Source organism: Nicotiana tomentosiformis, chromosome 1 (genome assembly GCF_000390325.3).
Source record: "Nicotiana tomentosiformis chromosome 1, ASM39032v3, whole genome shotgun sequence".
Classification (NCBI taxonomy): Eukaryota; Viridiplantae; Streptophyta; class Magnoliopsida; order Solanales; family Solanaceae; genus Nicotiana; species Nicotiana tomentosiformis.
In genome coordinates this window covers 34,722,721-34,744,238 of record NC_090812.1, presented here as the reverse complement: position 1 = coordinate 34,744,238, position 21,518 = coordinate 34,722,721, and the positions used below count along the sequence as shown (strand labels likewise).

Genomic DNA, 21,518 nt, shown 5'->3' with positions numbered 1-21,518 from the left:
CAATAAACTGCTCTGTGTGACGTGAATTAATTATTCTATAAGAAATAATGCGCTTTTGCATTATCCAATCCTCATCAATCCAATGACTGGTAACAATAAGGTAATCACAGTCGTTACCACTTCTACCAATATCAGTTGTAATAGCAACACGACAATTTATATGAGTAAATAAATAGCGCAAATATTGTTCATATTCATGTTTATATTTATAAATATCGCTTTTTACGGTTGTGCGAGGAAAACCTTTATAAGTAGGATTAAAAAAAATTCTAATAATTTTTCACAAATTTTTCAATTCACCAACTTCACAATTGTTTCACAAATTATAACAATAAAGTAAGCAATAGTAGCAATTATAGAAAAAAATTAGAGAGAGATTGTGATAGATTGATGATTTTGTAAGAAAAAATGAAAGAATGATGGGGTATTTATAGTTAAAAATAGGGAAAAAGTATAATTATAAAAAGTTTGGGATTAAAACAAAGTTGGGGGGTTAAATGGCTATTTTAATGGCTATTTTATAAATAGCCAACAACTATTTTTGACAGCCCAACGGCTATATTTTTTTTAAAAAAAAAATAGCCGTTTGGCCCGCGATCCCGGGCCGGTCCCGGGCCTAGACCGGCCCACTTGCCACCCTTATGTGGCACTATCATAAATTAGGAATTCTATTTATCTTTTTTCTCAATCTTTTTGTTATTTTTTCTGATTTTTCCCATTTAAATGCTATTTTAAAAAGAGAAAGAAGGAAGTGACTCTTTAAATGGTTGTGTCTGTTACTATAATAACTAACCCCTTTCAATTTGACACAACATTTAGTTTAATAACTTTTTGTTTTATAAAAGAAATGCTTATCATTTTAAATCTCAATTGCCTGCCCATTCCAGATTCCTATTCTTTGCGTGAGAAATATAAACATATTCCTTAACCATTCTGCCAAATATTCTTAATTAAAAGTCTTATACTACTGCGCAAACGTCTTCCTCCTGTTGGATTGTCTTTTGTATTAGAAGGAGTTTCAAAACCTAACGTTGATGCCCCCAACCGTTCCAATATCTCTCCAAGCAATAATTGACTTAGCCAATCTCTTGCCAGGCATCGTTATAGAATCTCCCCTCTTTTTTTTTTTGTTAAATGAAATGCTTCATATCATATATTTCACACTTGAAAATAACTATAGATTACTTCATGCACACAAATATGATATATATTTGAGATCACACATAGTAAATATTTACTCTAACATTAAATTTTGCAGATACTAAGTTTCATAAAACACAAGGGTAGGAAATTAAAGAGTGAGTAGTGTAATGAAATTGAACCGGTTTTATTGTCGCTTTTTTTCCCCCACTAATTGCTTTAACGTGATGACTATTATCATATCAAGATTAAAATCGTTACCTTTTTTGGATCGATACTTGAGTATCATCTCACATATCCCACATTGAAGATTGCAGCAAACACACAAGATATCCTGCAAAATGAACTACTTTGAATTGTCCCAAACTCGAGCATCATAATCGCCGCATCACTTGGGGATAGTTCAATACCTTCCCTGAGGTTTTGTCCACGATTCATCATAATACAATACCTGTAGTACTCAAGAATTAAAAGTTGAATTCCTTGATAGAGTTAAAGTTTTCCTATCTTACCTACTATAACTTAACTTCTCTAAGAAATAGGCTAAATGTATTTATAAAGTAGTAATCTGTATTGCATAATTCAAACTTCATGCATGATAGTAATATCATATGGTTAGTGGTTATATTTGTTACCTCTGTTACCAAAAGAAATTTATCGATTGACATATACATATAACTTGAATAATTATATACATGAAAATATGTTGAATATTATTTTTAAGATTGAAAGACATGTCTTAGGCTTATACTAATATTTAAAAATATTCTTGAAATAATAGGAAAAAGTGATGTTTACATTTAGACATTATTTAAAGATTAGTGACATTTTATCATGAATTTTATGTGTCGTGAGAGAAGCATAATATATTAATATTTTGTGCATTATGCTTGAAAAAAATAATACTTTGAGTTTTGGTTATTTCTCTAGACTTGGGATTAATATATTTATATTCAATTAAGAATATGGGATACCTTTTATCTCCTATGTCAATATTTTTTGCAGGCAATATGAAGTATTTTTCTACTTTCAAAGAAGTTGTTAAAATTATAGAGTTACCACTAATAAGTTACTTCGAAGAAATCAAATTTTTATTCAATTGGTAAGCAATTCGAACATGACATACAATCACGTGCTTGTGAAAAAGTGTAGAAAGTACTAATATGTAATATTTTTCGATAAATCAATGGAAGGTCAAATACTTGGACATTTCAGTGGAGCGGAGGAAAAAATTATATTATGAAGAAGTTAATTGAGGGCAGGACCAAAAATTACTACTTAGATATACCCATTTTATAATGGTTCTTCATTTGGATGGTAAAAGGAATAAAACCGAGAAAAGCTTATCCACATGAATGATTGTTTTAGCATATCCTTATATTTATTTATTTTTATATGTATATCTTGCACTATATATTTATTCTTTGATTTGATTTTTAATCCATTTTAACAACACTTACAAAGTGTATATATATATATATATATATATATATATATATATTCGCGCGTGTAAATTAACTAGTAGGCAAATAATTGATCTGTAAGCCAAAAGATAATATAGAAGCAGTTAAATCGATAAAAGAATCCATGTTGTTTATTCGCACGAGGATGAGTCCGCATCCTCATGCAAGTTTTTGCTATTTTATACGTTTCAGATCTGCAAAAGCTTCAACTTTCCTTCTCTGTCCACAGTCCAAATGAGAAGTCAAATGTTTTCTCAGCTTGTCTTGATCCAACTACTCACCATCTGCTGTAGAATTAATGAAGTAGTGGCAGCTAATTCTAGTAAATGTCTTCAGGATCAGAAGATGTTGCTGTTGCAGCTCAGAACTAATCTTACTTATGATTCTGAAATATCCACCAAGCTGGTGAAGTGGAATCAGAGGATTGACTGCTGTCAATGGCAGGGCATCACTTGCAATGGTGCAGGTCAAGTTATCGGTCTTGACCTTACTGATGAATTGTTCTCAGGCAGTATCCATCCGTTAGCAAATCTTAAATTTCTATCTTTAATCCGTCTTGACCGGAACAATTTATCTGCTCCAATTCCAGACTTCTTTTTGGACTTATCCAATCTAACTGTCTTGAGTCTAAGATCCTGCAACTTGATAGGACAAGCACCTCAGAAGATATTCCAGGTACCAACTCTGCAGACTATTGACTTGTCACAAAATGAAATGCTTGGAGGTTCTTTACCTGAATTTCCTTCAAATGGATCTCTACAAACTCTGGTTCTAAGCAATACAGGATTCTCAGGAAGTATACCCACGTCCATTGAGAACCTTAGCATATTGTCACAAGTTGACCTTAGTTTATGTAATTTTAAAGGTCCAATTCCGTCTTCTATGGTAAAATTAACCAAACTTGTTTATCTGGATTTCGACCGGAATAGCTTCACGGGTTCATTTCCATCTTTTAAGCTGTCCAAAAACCTCAGTTATATTAACTCAGCAAGAAATTATTTGACAGGAATATCATCCGACTGGGAAGGCTTTGAGAATCTTGAAGGACTCGACTTGAGTAACAATTCTATTTCTGGGCCCATTCCAGCATCATTGTTTTACCTCCCCTCACTTTCAGGTTTAGATCTGTCCAACAACAAATTTTCTGGCCAAATAACTGAACTACAAAATGTGACTTCTCCACTAACAGATCTTGACTTGAGTGCCAACAAATTGGAAGGGCCAATACCTGAGTTTTTTTTTGAGCTGCACGATCTCTTAGATCTTGAACTTTCATCCAACAATTTCAATGGTACTGTGCAGTTGAAGAAGTTCACAGAGCTTAATAAGCTCGTAAATCTTGATCTTTCCCACAACAGTTTTTCAGTTGACACAAATATAAGTGAATCGGAACTTTCCTTGCTCCCCCAGCTGAACAGTTTAATGATGGGATCATGCAATCTGCAGAATCTCTCCTTCCTCAAGAACCAATCCAGATTGTCTATGTTAGATCTCTCAAACAACAAACTTACTGGTGAAATACCAAACTGGTTGGTGGAGATCACTGATGGACTTCTCCGTTTTCTGAATCTTTCTGTCAATCAATTCACGCATTTTCAAGAACCTTATAGATTTGGCCGTCTAAATTTCCTTGATCTGCATTCAAATCTACTCACTGGGGTTATTCCATTACCACCACGTGCAGCTGCTTATATTGACTTCTCCAACAATAATTTTGCTACTATGATACCGCCTGACTTTGGCAATTATCTTGTAACTGCTTGGTTCCTCTCAATTGCAAACAACAAAGTTATTGGCAGTATTCCTTCTTCAATCTGCAATGCGCGCTATCTTGAAGTACTTGATTTGTCTAACAATACTTTGAATGGCACAATACCGCCATGTTTAGCAGAAAAGAGCAACACGCTGAAAGTACTGAACCTGGGAAAGAACAATCTCATAGGAAATATACCTCGAGAGTTTTCTCATAATTGTCAATTACAGAGCCTTGACCTCAGTCAGAATTACTTAACAGGTGAGCTTCCTCGTTCTTTGTCCAATTGCACAAATCTTAAGCTAATAAATCTGGGAAACAACAAGATCAGGGATACCTTCCCCTGCTGGTTGAGGAACTTATCCAATTTGTGTGTACTTGCATTACGTTCCAATGGTTTCCATGGGAACATTGATTGCTCTAGAGGGAGTTCCAATTGGACAGCTCTTCAGATAATCGACCTAGCTTCCAACAATTTAGGGGGCATTCTGCCCCGAAATTCATTCTTGGAGCTAAATGCAATGACTGTTGAGCCAGCTGTAGCGCATTCACGCTTTGATCACTTGCACTTTGAGTCTATGTCTATCAGGCCAATTTACTACCAGGACACAGTCGGTCTTTTTCTTAAAGGACAAAACGTTACATTGGAAAAGATCCCTGTTTTCTTCACCTCTATTGACTTTTCAAGTAACAATTTTGTGGGGGACATACCAGAGACAATTGGAGATCTCAAATCACTTTATCTTCTCAATATTTCACACAACAATCTCAAAGGTCAAATCCCTCCAGCAGTTGGAAATTTGAAGCAATTGGGATCACTGGATCTTTCATTAAACAAGTTAGGTGGTATTATCCCAGAAAAGCTTGCTAGCCTCACATTTCTTTCCTTCTTAAATTTATCATATAATGAACTGGTAGGAATGATACCACGAGGCAGCCAAATTCAAACCTTTGCAGAAAGTTCTTTTATAGGAAACAAGGGGCTATGTGGGTTTCCGCTGAACATAACTTGCAAAAACAATTCAGCAGTGGCACCTTCAGAGCCAGAATTTGAGGAGGAGAAATTATTTTCAATGACGGAGGTTTATGTCAGCGTTATGTTAGGATTTGTTGTTGGTATTGGCATCATCTTTCTACCACTTTTATTCTCTAAAAGGTGGAAACAGTCGTACAACAAACTAATTGATGGATTGATTTTAAGGATATTTCAGCAGCAAGATCAAGACGGGAGAACTAGTAAAAGCATTAGCGAAGCATCTCGGAAGAAGGCAGCGGGGAAATCAAGAGGCAGTCATTAAGTTCACAAGATGATTGCAGAGAAAGGTTTTTGCTTCTTATTCTATTGCAGTCCTTTTGCTTGAACAAAGACACAGTGTCCTGTTCATTCCTCCATCCTGTAACACTTCCCTGCAGTATGCTCTTACTATTACTTCTAATTGTTTCCACTCTGAGTTACCATATTTCCTTACCTCTCATGATTCATCTTTGTTGCTTCTTACATATGATAACAAAGTAGTTTGCCTACCCATAAGATAAAAGCTACAAGAGAAAATGTAATTTCGATTTATACTTTGTACTTGTAGGCAACACTCAGTGCATAGTTATAATGAACGTGATAACTATTACCGACTAAAATGGCTCCTGCACGTTTTTTTCCTGAAAGTGTATAATTTAGAGGCAGTTTAGAACTAGTATTGCAGCAAGTAGATAAAGAATGTACTGATGGAAATGCATGTAACATTCTCAAAAGTAAACTAAAGCACAGCATTGTCAGAAGCCAAAAAAAGAAAAGTATTGCCTCAGGCAGGGGCGGATTTAGGGGGGCGGAGGAGGTTCATCCGAACCCCCTTCGCCGAAAAATTACACTGTATATATAAGGCAAAATCTGATTTTTACCTCTATATATTAAGTTTTGAAACCCCTTGGCACATTCCAAAAGTATAGCTTAGTGGTCAAGGGGTTCAAAATCTTTAAAAGGTCATACGTTCAATTCCCACTAGCTATGATCTTTTTTTTCTTGAACCCCCTTCGCTGCCTCCGCCACAGGCCTCAGGTCAACTTCGAAGAAGCATTTCAACAAGCACCTGCTCGGCATAGACAGGTGAGAGCTGAATTTATGCAACAAAATTCAGAATTGAACTCTTAGAATATGGTCTCATTATATTGAAAAAGGCATAAAAGGATAAGTTTCAAATCTCCAGCAACTCACAAAATAAAAGTAGTTACATTCATTAAGGATGCTGCTAGGCAGACATTGATTTTCGTCAATGATTAGTCAAGAGCAGACCCAAATGTTTTTTTCCATAAATTATGAGTGTCAAATTTATGTTTTTTATTTTATTAACTAAGCCATTTTCTGCCGGAACACTTTTACTCTACCTTTACTGCACCATTTTAACACGTCCAACTGACATGGCAAATAACTTTTGAGCGCGTGAACATTAAAAATATACTGACAAAAACTATTTCAACGGTACAATACAAACGGTAAAATACACCCTTCCCTGTTATATAATTAAACCTTCATTAGTTCCTCACCCTTTCCTTAAATCCAGCCCTATTTCTTTACCCTTTTTTTGATTTTCTGGTTTAAAAATTCTATTCTTCTCTCCAAATTGAACGTAGTCTCGCCTGAGTGTTCGTATCTTGGCTTAAGCTCTCAATTATGTCTCTCACACTAAGAGTCGATTCATGCCGGTGTGGTCATGAATGTCAATTGAAAACTTCAGTCTCCATCTAATCCTGGAAGGATGTTCTATGGATGCAAAATTGAAAAGGTAAGTGATAATTAACTACAATTAATTATTTTTACTATGTTGTCCCCGATTTTAGTTTGAATCAATTTTTTTGTTTGAAGGACAAAGGGGATGTAATTATTTTAAGTGAGTTGATGACGAGTTTCCTAGCCAAGCGAATAGGGTTATTCGGGGTTTATTGAACAGGGTCAAAGTTTTTGAAGAAGAAAGGGCTCGAGCAAGAATATGGAGGAAGAAATTGGCTTCTATTATAGTAATAATGCTAATTATTTTGATTTGCTACTGTGTTCGTTGATCGTTGAAGTTGTTGTGGTTTTGCTCATGGTTGGAGTAGTTGTTGTATTTTGTGTCTTAGCTGCTCTATTTTGTATTTGTACTGGTGGTTGATATATTTTGGGTGTATCTAGTTTGTTTGAATGTAATTGTGGCATGTGGCCTTATTTCAATGAAATGAAGAATTTTTCTACAATTGCCTTTTATGTATTGGTTCAAATGTGGAATTCAAAGTGCTGAAATGTTGAAGTTGTAACATGAACTCAACTGATAAGTCTTAACAAACAACCATCGCAACCTACTGTAACGACTCGACCGATCGTTTTGAGAGTTGTAGCCCCATTACCCCATTTACTACTCAATTTATGCTTTACAGTTGTTATGTGACTTGTCGGGGTGATTAGTTTGGGTCCGATGAGGTTTTAAGAATGAATTGGAACACTTAGTTCCAAGGTTTATACTTTAAGTTGAAATAGTGATCGGATGTCGACTTAAGTGTAAACGACCCCGGAATAGAGTTTTGATGATTTCAATAGCTCCGTATGGTGATTTTGGACTTAGGAGCGTGTCCGGAAAATTATTTGGAAGTCCGTAGTGGAATTTGGCTTGAAATGACGAAAGTTAAATTTTTGGGAAGTTTGACTGGGGAATTGACTTTTTGATATTGGGGTCGGAATCCAATTCTGAAAAATTTGATAATTCTGTTATGTCATTTATGACTTGTGTGCAAAATTTGAGGTCAATCGGACTTGATTTGATAGGTTTCGATATCGAATGTAGAAGTTGGAAATTATTAAGTTCCTTAATCTTGAATTGGGGTATGATTCGTGGTTTTAGCATTGTTTTATGTGATTTAAGGTTTCAACTAAGTCCGTATGATGTTTTAGGACTTGTTGAGTATTTGGGTTGAGGTCCCGAGGGCCTCGGGTGAGTTTCGAATGGTTAACGGATCAAAATTTGGACTTAAACAGCTGCTAGAAAATTTTCTGCTAGAATTTTTCTCCTGGAAATCGAAGCTAGAAATAGGCTGGAAATCGAGGTTGGAAATCGAGGCTGGAAATAGGCTAGAAATCGAGTTTGGAAATCGAAGGCAGAAAATCGAGGGTTGGAAATCGAGGGCAGGAAATCGAGGGCAGTGCCTGGATAGAAACTTTAAGTTATAAAAAGTAAGTTATAAAAAGGGGATTTCGTCCCATTTTTCATTTTTTACAAATTGGAGCTTGGGAGAGGCGATTTTTGAGAGATTTTTAAGGAAAATATCGGTGTAAGTGATTCTAACTCGGATTTGTTCAATATAATATCATTATTTTCATCATTTAATTAGTGTTTTGAGATGAAAACTTGGGGAAGATTGTAGAAATTTCATAAAATAATTTTTTGAGATTTCGATGTCGATTCGGAGTCAGATTTGAGTGAAACCAGTATGGTTGGACTCGTAATTGAATGGGTTGTCAGATTTTGTAAGTTTCGTCGGATTCCGAGATGTGGGCCCCACGGGGCGATTTTTGGATTAAATTTCGGATTTTGTTAGAAAAATTATATTTTCTTATGGAGTTTATTCCTATAATTGGTATTGATTGAATCGAATTAATTATGATTAGATTCAAGCCGATCGGAGTCGGAAAATCAAGGAAAAAGCATATTACTTGACTGATTGAGCGTGGTTTGAGGTAACTGACTTGTCTAACCTTGTGTGGGGGAAATTTTCCTTAGGATTGGTATTGATATGAAAATGTTGATGTGTTGAAAGTCATGTACATGAGGTGATGAGTGTATACACGGGCTAAATGTGAAAGATTATGTCTTTAAATTGTGTAGAGCACTATTGCATATTAATTAAATTATTTATTCTGTTATATTCATCATCCTTAATATATTTTTGTATCTTAAATTTACCTGACATGTTCCTGCTAAGTGTGTTACCTGTTTAGTTGAAACTTTGTTTCTTTGTTCTGTGCATTATTTGAAAGATGAATTTCTTAAATTTAAATATTATTAAAAATGAAGTATTTTACATTTAAATTTTTTATATTTAGACAAGGTGGTAAATTTTGTGAAATATTATTTTTGTTGAATATTTTGTGAGCTTTTTGTACTCATTGTGATTGAGTCGTGAGCTCTTTATTGTGAAAAAATATTGTTGTTGTTGATTTATTTTGGTAAGTTGAGATATTTTGGCACTTGAGGTGCAAATTGTGATATATTGTGATGTTGATACGCATGTGGTGGTATAAGGTATGGGTGCTGAAACACATGCGGTGAGATAAGGGTGGCTTGATACGCGTGGCTAGTAGGGGAACTACTAGAAGTCATGCGGTGTAATAAGGGTGGCTAAAACGTGGGATGCTATTTCGGGAAAAATATTTTCTTTAAAGTTTAATGTGAAGGCTCCCGCGGTGATATAAGAAAATGAGATATTGTGAATTTATTTATAATTTGGGACTACGAGGCGGTACCTCGGGAGTGTCCTTGTTGATATTTCTTTATGGATGCATTGCCTTTGGTTTTTTTTGGTGTTTTCCTTAAAATTGTAAATTTCTGTTTTTCTTCCGCGAGGTGTTAATTGCCCTTATTCTGTGTAGTTAAATTGTGACATACTACTTACTTGATTTATCCCCATTATCATTATTGTTATTATATTGTTAAACTTTTCTCCCTGTCTTTTATTATTCCAGTAGGGCCTGACCTGACCTCGTCACTACTCTACCGAGGTTAGGCTTGGCACTTACGGGGTACCGCTGTGGTGTACTCATACTACACTTCTGCATATCTTTTTGTGCAGATCCAGGTACATCTTATCAGACCAGGCATCATTGAATTAGCCGTACGAGGAGATTTCGAGGTATATGTGCCAGCGTCCGCAGACTCCGGAGTCCCCTTCTATCTTATTATATTGTCTTCCTTATTTCCTTTAGACTCTGATGTATAGAGACATTGAGAATAAATTCTTAGAAGCTTATGACTTATTACTACTGGGTTTTGGGAGTTAAAATTGTTAAATTTGCAGTTCTTATTTATTCGACTATTGAGGATTAAATTTTAATTTATATTTCGTTATTCCGCATTGATAGGCTTGCCTAGTCTGAGACTATGTGCCATCACGATATCCTACGGAGGAAATTTGGGGTCGTGACAAGTTGGTATCAGAGCTCTAGATTCATAGGTGTTATGAGTCACAAGCAGGTTTAGTAGAGTCTCGTGGATCGATACGGAGACGTCTGTACTTATCTTCGGGAGGTTATGTAACTGTTAGGAAAATGTTCACTTCTTGATTCCTTATCGTGCGCATTTGTTGACTTCGAAGTTCTAAACCATTGTCTTTCTATTCTCTCACAGATTATGAGGACACACACAACTGGATCTAATGATTAGACACCCGTGCCCCCTGTTAGAACCGCAAGAGGCCGGGGCCGAGGAAGAGACCGAGGAAGACCGCGTGGTGCAGCCAGAGCACCTGCATGAGATACTGAGAGGAACCACCAGTAGCTCCAGTTAGAGAACAGGCACCTGAGACGCCTGTTACTACTCCTGCACTTCAGGAGACTCTTGCCCAATTTGTGAGCATGTTTGGCACTCTAGCTCAGGCAGGGTTAATTCCACTAGCTCTTGCCACATCTCAGGCCGGTGGAGGAGCACAGACTCCCGCCGCCCGTACTCCAGAACCACGGGCCCAAGTTGACCATGATCTAGAGGTTATACCAGTGCAACCAGTTGTCCCTATTCGGCCCGAGGCTAGGGCAGCAGTTTCAGAGGGGGCAACTCAGGCTCGAGAGGTACAAGAAGTACCACCCTCCCACTTTCAGTGGTTTAGTTTCAGAGGATGCTCAGGGTTTTCTTGAGGAATGTCACTGTATCCTCCGTACTATGTGTATTGTGGATTCCAGTGGGGTTTCTTTCACGACATTCCAGCTTAGAGGAGCGACCTACCAGTGGTGGCGGGTATATGAGTTGGTTAGTCCGGCTGAGGCAGCTTCACTCACTTGGACTCAATTTTCAGATATTCTTTTGAGCGAGTATGTTCCTCGGAGTCTTAGAGATGCATGGCGCGCAGAGTTTGAGAAGTTGTGACAGGGTTCTATGATCGTGTCAGAGTATGTGGTCTGATTCAGTGATTTGGCTAAGCATGCACCAACCTTAGTTGCTACTATTCGAGAGCGGGTTCGTCGTTGAGGGGATCCACCCTAGTATCAGATTCAGTATGTCCCGAGAGCTAGAGATGGACATCACATACCAACAGGTGGTGTCAATTGCTAGGAGATTGGAGGGTATGCAGATCCAGGAGAGAGAAGAGAGGGAAGCTAAGAGACTCCAAAATTCTGGCATGTATAACAGTTCTCGTGCCCCAGCTGCAACCCGTCGTGGTAGAGGCTATGTGAGTCGTCCTATTCATTCAGCACTTTCATCTTCCAACGGTATTCTAGCTACTCCCAGACCTCAAGTTCCGTATTATGCACCGCCAGTATCTAGTGTACCTCCTATACGGGGTCTTTCAGCGGGCAGTCCAGTCGATCAGGTCCGAGCCAGTCCTAGCAGCCACGTCCTCCGAGGGCTTATTTTGAGTGTGGCGACACTCGTCATATAATGAGGGATTGCCCAAGACTTAAGAGGGATGCACCTCCACAGATTTCTCATGCCCCACCCATTCCACATGCCCCTAAGGCTTCTCAGGCTATGATCACTGCACCAGTTGCTACTCCACCTGCACAGCCAGCTAGAGGTGGAGGTCGGACAGGTAGAGGTCGCCCTAGAGGGGGAGGCCAGGCCAAATTTTATGTCCTTCCTGCTAGGACGGAGGCAATTGCATCCGATTCTGTTATCACAGCTATTGTTCCGGTCTGTTATAAAGATGCATCAGTCTTATTTGATCCAGGCTCCACTTATTCTTATGTGTCATCTTATTTTGCCCCGTATTTGGGCGTATCCCGTGATTCTTTGAGTTCTTCTATTTATGTATCTATACTCGTGGGTGAATCTATTATTGTTGACCGCGTGTATCGGTCGTGTTTGATTGTTATTAGTGGTTTTGAGACCAGAACTGGTTTATTATTGCTCAGTATGGTGGATTTCGATATTATTTTGGGCATGAACTGGTTGTTGTCCTATCACACTATCTTTGATTGTCACGCCAAGACGGTGACGTTGGCTAGGCTAGGTCTACCGCGGCTAGAGTGGAGAGGTACCTTGGATCATGTTCCTAGCAGGGTTGTTTCATTTCTTAAGGCTCAACGAATGGTTGAGAAGGGGTGCAATGCGTATCTGGCCTATGTGAGAGATGTTAGTGTTGATACTCCTACCGTGGAATCAGTTCCTGTAGTAAGGGATTTTCTTGATGTCTTTCCAGCGGAACTTCCGGGTATGCCACCCGACAGAGATATTGACTTTGGCATTGATTTGTTACCAGGCACTCATCCCATTTCTATTCCACCATATCATATGGCCCCACAAAAATTGAAGGAATTAAATGAGCAGTTAGAGGAGCTGCTTGATAAGGGTTTTGTTCAGCCTAGTGTATCGCCTTACGGTGCTCCTGTCTTATTTGTGAAGAAGAAAGATGGCTCTATGCGGATGTGTATTGATTACCGCTAGCTGAACAAGGTTACAGTGAAGAACAAGTATACATTTCCATGTATTGATGACCTATTTGATTAGCTTCAGGGTGCTAGAGTGTTCTCTAAGATGGACTTGCATTCAGGCTATCATCAGTTGAAGATTCGAGAACCAGATATCCCGAAGACTGCTTTCAGGACTCGGTATAGTCATTACGAGTTCTTGGTGATGTCTTTTGGGCTGACCAACGCCCTAGCAGCATTTATGCACTTAATGAATAATGTATTTCAGCCCTATCTTAATTCTTTCGTCATTGTGTTTATTGACGACATTCTGGTGTATTCCCAAAATCGGGAGAATCATGAACATCACCTAAGGATTGTGCTTCAGACTTTGAGAGAAAAGAAGTTGTATGCAAAATTTTCAAAGTGTGAATTCTGGCTTGGTTCAGTAGGATTTTTGGGTCATGTGGTAACGAACAAGGGGATCCAAGTAGATCCGAAGAAAATTGAAGCAGTGCAGAGTTGACCCAGACCGTCATCAACTACTGAGATCCGGAATTTTCTTGGGTTGGCGGGGTACTATCACCGATTTGTAGACGCTTTCTCTTTTATTGCTGCACCTATGACAAAACTGACCCAGAAGGGTGCTCCGTTCAGGTGGACCGAGGAATGTGAGAAGAGATTTCAAAAGCTCAAGACAGCTTTGACTACAACTCCAGTATTGGTATTGCCTACAGGTCCAGGGTCTTATATTGTGTATTTTGATGCGTCGCGCATTGGTCTTGGTGCAATGTTGATGCAAGACGGTAGGGTGATTGCCTATGCATCCAGACAGTTAAAGGTACATGAGAAGAATTATCCGATCCACGACCTTGAGTTAGCAGCTATTGTTCATGCCTTGAAGATTTGGCGGCATTATTTGTACGGTGTCCATTGTGAGGTTTATACCGATCACCGGAGTCTACAACATCTGTTTAAACAGAATGATCTTAATTTGCGGCAGCGGAGGTGGTTTGAGTTGCTTAAGGATTATGATATCACCATTCTCTATCATCCCGGAAAGGCCAATGTGGTGGCCGATGCCTTGAGTTGTAAGGCGGAGAGTTTGGGCAGCTTAGCATACTTACCAGTAGTAGAGAGACTTTTAGCCTTCGATGTTCAGGCCTTGGCCAACCAGTTTTTTAGATTGGATGTTTCCGAGCCGAGCCAAGTTTTGGCTTGTGTGGTTTCTCAGTCTTCTCTATATGATCGTATCAGGGAGCGTCAGTATGATAATCCTCATCTGCTTGTCCTTAAGGACACAGTTCAGCACGGTGTGTATTACGGATGCAGGGTAGGCTATATGTGCCTAATGTAGATGGTTTGCATAAGTTGATTCTCTAGGAGGCTCACAGTTCGCGGTACTCCATTCATCCAAGTGCCGCGAAGATGTATCATGACTTGAGACAACACTATTGGTGGAGGCAGATGAAGAAAGACATAGTGGAATATGTAGCTCGGTGCCTAAATTGTCAGCAGGTGAAATATGTGCATCAACGACTGGGTGGATTGCTTCAGAAGTTAGAGATTCCAGAGTGAAAATAGGACCGGATCACTATGGATTTCATTGTTGGGCTCCCAGGACTCAGAGGAAGTTCGATGTAGTTTGGGTGATTGTGGATAGATTGACCAAGTCAGCTCATTTCATTCTTGTGGTTACTACTTACTCTTCGGAGCAGCTGGCTTAGGTTTACATTCGCGAGATTGTTAGGCTTCATGACCTACCGGTATCTATCATCTTTGATCGGGGTACGCAGTTTACATCACGGTTCTGGAGAGCCATACATCGGGAGTTAGGTACTCGTGTGGAGTTGAGTACAACATTTCACCCTCAAACGGACGGACAGTCCGAGCGCACTATTCATATATTGGAGGATATGCTTCGTGCGTGTGCGATAGATTTTGGGAGTTCTTGGGATCAGTTCTTACCACTTGCGGAGTTTGCTTACAACAACAGCTACCGGTCGAGCATTCAGATGGATTCGTATGAGGCCTTGTATGGTAGGCGATACCGGTCTCCAGTGGGTTGGTTCGAGCCGGGCGAAGCTAGACTATTGGGTACGGACTTGGTTCAACATGCTTTGGAAAAGGTTAAATTGATTCAGGATCGGCTTCGTACAACTAAATCTAGACAAAAGAGTTATGCGGATCGGAAGGTTCGTGATGTTGCATTCATGGTTAGTGAGTGGGTCTTGCTTCGGGTTTCGCCTATGAAGGGTGTTATGAGATTCGGAAAGAAGGTCAAGTTGAGCCCGAGGTATATCGGACCTTTTGAGATTCTTGAGAGAGTTAGAGAGGTGGCTTACAGATTTGCACTACCACCTAGTCTCTCTGCAGTTTATCCAGTGTTCCATGTTTCCATGCTCCGGAAGTATCACGGCGATCCGTCTCATGTATTAGACTTCATCTCAGTCCAGTTGGACAAGGATCTATCTTATGTCGAGGAACCAGTGGCCATTTTGGACAGACGAGTTAGAAAGCTAAGATAAAAGAGCATTGCTTCAGTGAAAGTACATTGGAGGGGTTATCCGGTCGAGGAGGCGACTTGGGAGACCGAGCATGATATGCGCAGCTGTTATCCTCATCTTTTCACCACTTCAGGTATAATTCTAAACTCGTTCGAGGATGAACGTTTGTTTAAGGGGGGAGAATGTAATGACCCGATCGGTCGTTTTGAGAGTTATAGCCCCATTCCCTCATTTACTGCTTAATTTATGCTTTACAGTTGTTATGTGACTTGCCGGGGTGATTGGTTTGGGTCCGGTGAGGTTTTAAGAATGAATTGAAACACTTAGTTCCAAGGTTTAAAGTTTAAGTTGAAATAGTGACCGGATGTTGACTTATGTGTAAATGACCTCGGAATAGAGTTTTGATGATAGTGTCCAAAAAATTCTTTGGAAGTCCGTAGTGGAATATGGCTTGAAATGGCGAAAGTTGAATTTTTGTGAAGTTTGATCGGGGAGTTGACTTTTTGATATCGAGATCGGAATCCAGTTCTCAAAATTTTTATAGCTCCGTTATGTCATTTATGACTTGTGTGCAAAATTTGAGGTCAATTGGACTTGATTTGATAGGTTTCGGCATCGAATGTAGAAGTTGAAAATTCTTAAGTTCCTTAAGCTTGAATTGGGGTATGATTTGTGGTTTTAGGACTTGCTGGTGTATTTAGTTGAGGTCCCGAGGGTCTCGAATGAGTTTCGGATGGTTAACGGATCAAAATTTGGACTTAAACAACTTCTGAAAGTTTTTCTGCTGGAAATAGGCAGGAAATCGAGCCTGGAAATAGGCTGGAAATCAAGTTTGGAAATAGTCTGGAACTCGAGGTTGGAAATCGAGTCTGTAAATAGGCTAGAAATCGAGGGCAGGAAATCGAGTGTTGGAAATCGAGGGCTGAAAATTGAGGGCAGGAAATCGAGGGCAGCGCTGGGACATAAACTTTAAGTTATAAAAAGGGGATTTCGTCCCATTTTTCATTTTTGACAAATTGGAGCTTGGGGAGAGGCGATTTTTGAGAGATTTTCAAGGAAAAACATCGGGGTAAGTGATTCATTTGGTCAATATACACGAATATATCATTGTTTTCATCATTTAATTACTGTTTTGAGATAGGAAACTTGGGGAAGATTGTAGAAATTTCATAAAACGAATTTTTGAGATTTCGATGTCGATTCGGAGTCGAATTTGAGTGAAACCAGTATGGTTGGACTCGTAATTGAATGGGTTATTAGATTTTGTGGGTTTCGTCGGATTCTGAGACATGGGCCCCACTGGCGATTTTTGAGTTAAATTTCGGATTTTGTTAGAAAAATTATATTTTCTTATGGAATTTATTTCTATAATTGGTATTGATTAAATCGAATTAATAATGATTATATTCGAGCCGATCGGAGTTGGAAAATCGAGGAAAAAACATATTACTTGACTGATTGAGCGTTGTTTGAGGTAAGTGACTTGTCTAACTTTGTGTGTGGGAAATTCTCCTAAGGATTGGTATTGATATGAAAATGTTGATGTGTTGAAAGTCGTATACACGAGGTGACGAGTGTGTACACGGGCTAAATATGGAAGATTATATCTTTAAATTGTGTAGAACACTGTTGCATATTAATTAAATTATTTTATTCTGTTATATTCATCATCCTTAATATATTTTCGTATCTTAAATTTGCCTGACCTGTTCCTGCTAAGTGTGTTACTTGTTTAGTTGAAACTCTGTTTCTTTGTTCTGTGCATTATTTGAAAGATGTATTTCTTAAATTTAAATATTATTAAAAATAAAGTATTTTACATTTAAATTTTTGATATTTAGACAAGGTGTTAAATTTGTGAAATATTATTTTTGCTGAGTATTTTGTGAGATTTTTGTACTCATTGTGATTGAGTCGTGAGCTCTTTATTGTGGAAGAATATTATTGTTGTTGTTGATTTATTTTGGTAAGTTGAGATATTTGGGCACTTGAGGTGCAAATTGTGATATATTGTGATGTTGATACGCATGCGGTGGTATAAGGTCTGGGTGCTGAAGCGCATACGGTGAGATAAGAGTGGCTTGATACGCGTGGCTAGTAGGGGAACTACTAGAAGTCATGCAGTATGATAAGGGTGGCTAAAACGTGGGATGCTATTTCGGAAAAAATATTTTCTTTAAAGTTTAATCTGAAGGCTCCCGCGGTGATATAAAGCAATGAGATATTGTGAATTTATTTATGATTTGGGATATTTCTTTATGGCTGCATTGCCTTTGGTTATTTTTTGTGTTTTTCTTAAAGTTTCAAATTTCTGTTTTCCTTCAGCGAGGTGTTAATTGCCCTTATTCTGTGTAGTTAAATTGTGACATACTACTTACTTGATTTATCCTCTTTCTCATTATTATTATTATATTGTTAACCTTTTCTCCCTGTCTTTTATTATTCCAGTAGGGCCTGACCTGACCTCGTCACTACTCTACTGAGGTTAGGCTTGACACTTACTGGGTACCGCTGTGGTGTACTCATACTACACTTCTGCACATCTTTTTGTGCAGATCCAGGTACATCTTATCTGACCAGGCATCAGTGAATTAGTCATACGAAGAGACTTCGAGGTATATCTGCCAGCGTCCGCAGACTCCGGAGTCCCCTTCTATCTTATTATATTGTCTTCCTTATTTCCTTTAGACTCTGATGTATAGAAACATTGAGAATAAATTCTTAGAAATTTGTGACTTATTCCTACCAGGTTTTGGGAGTTGAAATTGTTAAATTTGCAGTTCTTATTTATTCGACTGTTGAGGATTAAATTTCAATGTATATTCCGTTATTCCGCATTAATAGACTTACCTAGTCTTAGAGACTAGGTGCCATCACGATATTTTACGGAGGAAATTTAGGGTCGTGACACCTACCATCCTCCAGATTTACCGAGCACATACAGTTCAACTTATGCAGAAAAAGCATTGCAATTGCATTCATAATTGATGCAAAAGGTTGCTGAGGCTACCAACTGAATGCTTTAAATTGAATGCTTTAAACTGAATGCTTCATAAAAGCACATACATGAATGCTTTAAACTGAGGCTACCAATATCATTTAAATTGCATTCACAACTAAAGTGTTTACAACACCAGTCACAATTCCAAACACCTAAAGTGTTTACACCTTAAAGTAGTGCCAACTAGTGACCCAAAAAAGACACAATAATCAATCCAAGTCAAGATACTTAGCAAGATACATGAACTCAAACTCAAAATAGCATAATCCTAACACAACTATGGCGCTGGAGGGGTTGGACTTGCAACTGAAGAGGTAGTTGATGAAGATCCTATTTGATTTCTCCTGTTTGCACTTAGTTGTTGTAGCTGGGAAGTAGTTATAGCATTTCTTCCTTTAAAGTTAAGCCCAAGAGGTTTAAAACCAATATCAATATTGACTGCACTGGTATCCTTCACAACCTTAGTCCCAAATGATACAACTCTTTCACCTGAACTACCAGGCTGAAATTGACATAAAAGCATATAGATTAGTCATAAAAAATGGTAGTAATAACATGTTGAAGTTATGAATAGGCAGTCCTTACATTAATGACAGTCATTCCAGTTGTAGGCTTGGTGTAACATCCAAAACCAACATTTCTTGGCCTCTTCTGTCCATCAGATGGTGGTGCAGATTCAATACCTCTCCCCCTTGTTCTTTTAACCCCAACAGTAAGTTTTTAGGAGCGGTTGTTGGAGGTGTATTTGGAGATGCACCTCTGCCAAATCTAGTGTTGTTTCCCCTTCCTCTGCCACTGCTTCTGCCTGTATTAGTTGCTGGAGGTGCATTTGAAAATGCACCCCTGCCAAATCTAGTGATGTTTCCCCTTCCTCTGCCACTACTTGTATTAGTTGCTGTAGATTCTTGAGTTGCTTGACTTCTTTGGCTTTGTTGAGTTGCTTGAGTTGACTGTCTACTTGTAGACTCTCCCATTCAACCCTAAAAAAAATTTAATTATAACACATATATAAGTTAGCATTTGAAGTGAATAAAAAAGGTGAAAAATATTACAACTTACCTTGATTGGTAGGTAGACTTGTTATGGCCTGCTTGATGACATTTTGAACATGCCATCTTAACTCCTTGCTTAGAGAGCTTGCCATACTTATTTTTCTTAGGCTCATTCTTGGCCCTTTTGTTTTTTTTTTGGGGGGGGGGGGGGGGGCTGCCTGGCATTGACTTTGGTGCAGAAGGCTCAATTACCATATTATTAGTGTCATGCCACGTCTTCATGTTGGGGATTGGTTCAAGAAAGTATTGATATGCCTTAAGAAATGTCTCCTTTCTATACCAGCGATCCATATAATTGTATGGTTCTTCTTCGTGGTGATAGATTGCACATATTACATGTGCACAAGGGATCCCTCTTAACTTTCGGGATCTACAAGTGCATGTTCTTCTCATCAAGTTTACTATATATCTATATTCATACTCATCAACCTCAAACACATCAGTTCCAAACCACAAAACTTTGCATTTCCTAGAGAACTCCTTATTTTCTTCTAGAATCACCCTTGCCAGAGGAGAAATGTTTGTAATCCAAGTTTCTGCAAACTTTATCATATCAACATGTCTCCTAACTACTTTATGTCTAATGTCCTCTAACATACTAATAATAGACTTGTGCCTAGGTGCCAATATCCAAGAATTAAAGGTCACACACATATTATTTTCTACAATATCACATTCGGAGTATTCAAGGAAAAAAGCTCTACACCAATACTCTTTGTTATACTTTAATAAATTTTCACATATACCTTTTCCAAGCTTTCCCAAAGTAGCCAGTTCTTCTTTTAACTTCACCTCAAAACTAGCCTTAGAACACATCCAAAATTTCTTTCTCATCTCCTTACCTCTCCAGGTTTTTGACTAGTTAGACCATATGTGCCTAGCACACATTCGTTGCTCACAATTTGGTAGTAACTCTTGAATGCTTGGTACCAATCCCCAAAAAATAGAAATGAATCAAACAGAACCCTACAAAATAGAGATGAAGTAGAAATTTAAAACATAAAGTAGAGATGACTTAGAAAGTTGAGATAAAGTAGAAAGTTAAAATAGAAAGTAGATATGAAGTAGAACTTTAAAACAAAAAGTAGAGATGAAGTAAAATACCTTTTGCATATCAGACATAACTGTTAATCCAGCTTCATCTCCTAACTCCAAATAAGATATTAAGTTATTTATAAACCAACTCCAAGATGCTTTTGACTCATTGTCTATCACAGCGCATGCAATGAGATACATTTGTTGATTCCCATTTTTCCTAATAGGTACCAACAATTCACCCTTACATGCTCCCTTTAGAAAATACCCATCAAATCCAATGATCTTCCTACATCTTTCCAACCAACCATCAAAGCACACATAGAAATATTTAAACAGATTCTTTCTAGGCTCTGAATTTCTGTTAGTTTTGACCAAGCAAGTGATACCAAGATTGGTTTGTGTAATAATATCAACATAGTCACATAATCTAGTAAACGTCATCTTCCAATCCCCCATAAACGTCCTAAGAACTATCTATTTTGCCCTGTAACAGATGGTTCTACCGACATATAAACCCAATTTGTCTCTAACCAGTTCTTGTATTTCCCAAATCCTAATATAGGGCTGAAAAGTGATCCTATCTCTGAATTTGTTAGCAATATACTTAGAATTAGAAAGTTTGTTCTTGTTCATTGGAGTGCACTTGTGAATATGATGATACTTCTTAACTATAAAATTCCCTGAATCTCTATCAATACTTGCAAACAACTCCCACTGGCAAATCTTAAATTTACATTTCACCCTCACCCTAGATGGCTCATTGGGTTTGAGTTTCAACTGTGCATGGTATTCAATAGCATAGTCAGTCACTGCCTTCCTAAATTGATTGACATTCTCAAATATCATGCAAAGTTCAAAAATAGCCACAACACAATCTGGATCATATCTTAAATGTGTACTCTTCCTTCTACTTGGCAAATCAACACCAATTTCAGCTTCCACATCTAGCTCATCATCAAAATCATCACTACCTATATCAGAACTAT

General features: G+C 38.2%; 1 protein-coding gene and 1 long non-coding RNA gene across 2 annotated transcripts; one reads left to right on the top strand and one right to left on the bottom strand.

Moving 5' to 3' along the window:
* Nucleotides 1–2,668: 2,668 nt before the first annotated feature.
* LOC104090214 (receptor like protein 22-like) lies at nucleotides 2,669–5,831 on the top strand. Its single transcript, XM_070180973.1, has one exon. It carries the CDS (start codon nucleotides 2,838–2,840, stop codon nucleotides 5,652–5,654), a length of 2,817 nt encoding a protein of 938 aa, XP_070037074.1. The 5' UTR covers nucleotides 2,669–2,837; the 3' UTR covers nucleotides 5,655–5,831.
* A 206-nt stretch (nucleotides 5,832–6,037) lies between these two features.
* On the bottom strand, nucleotides 6,038–7,542 carry LOC138896191 (uncharacterized). Its single transcript, XR_011409435.1, has 2 exons — nucleotides 6,566–7,542; nucleotides 6,038–6,440 (listed from the first exon to the last, which is right to left on the bottom strand). It is a non-coding gene; the product is annotated as an uncharacterized lncRNA (long non-coding RNA).
* Between the last annotated feature and the right edge of the window lie 13,976 nt (nucleotides 7,543–21,518).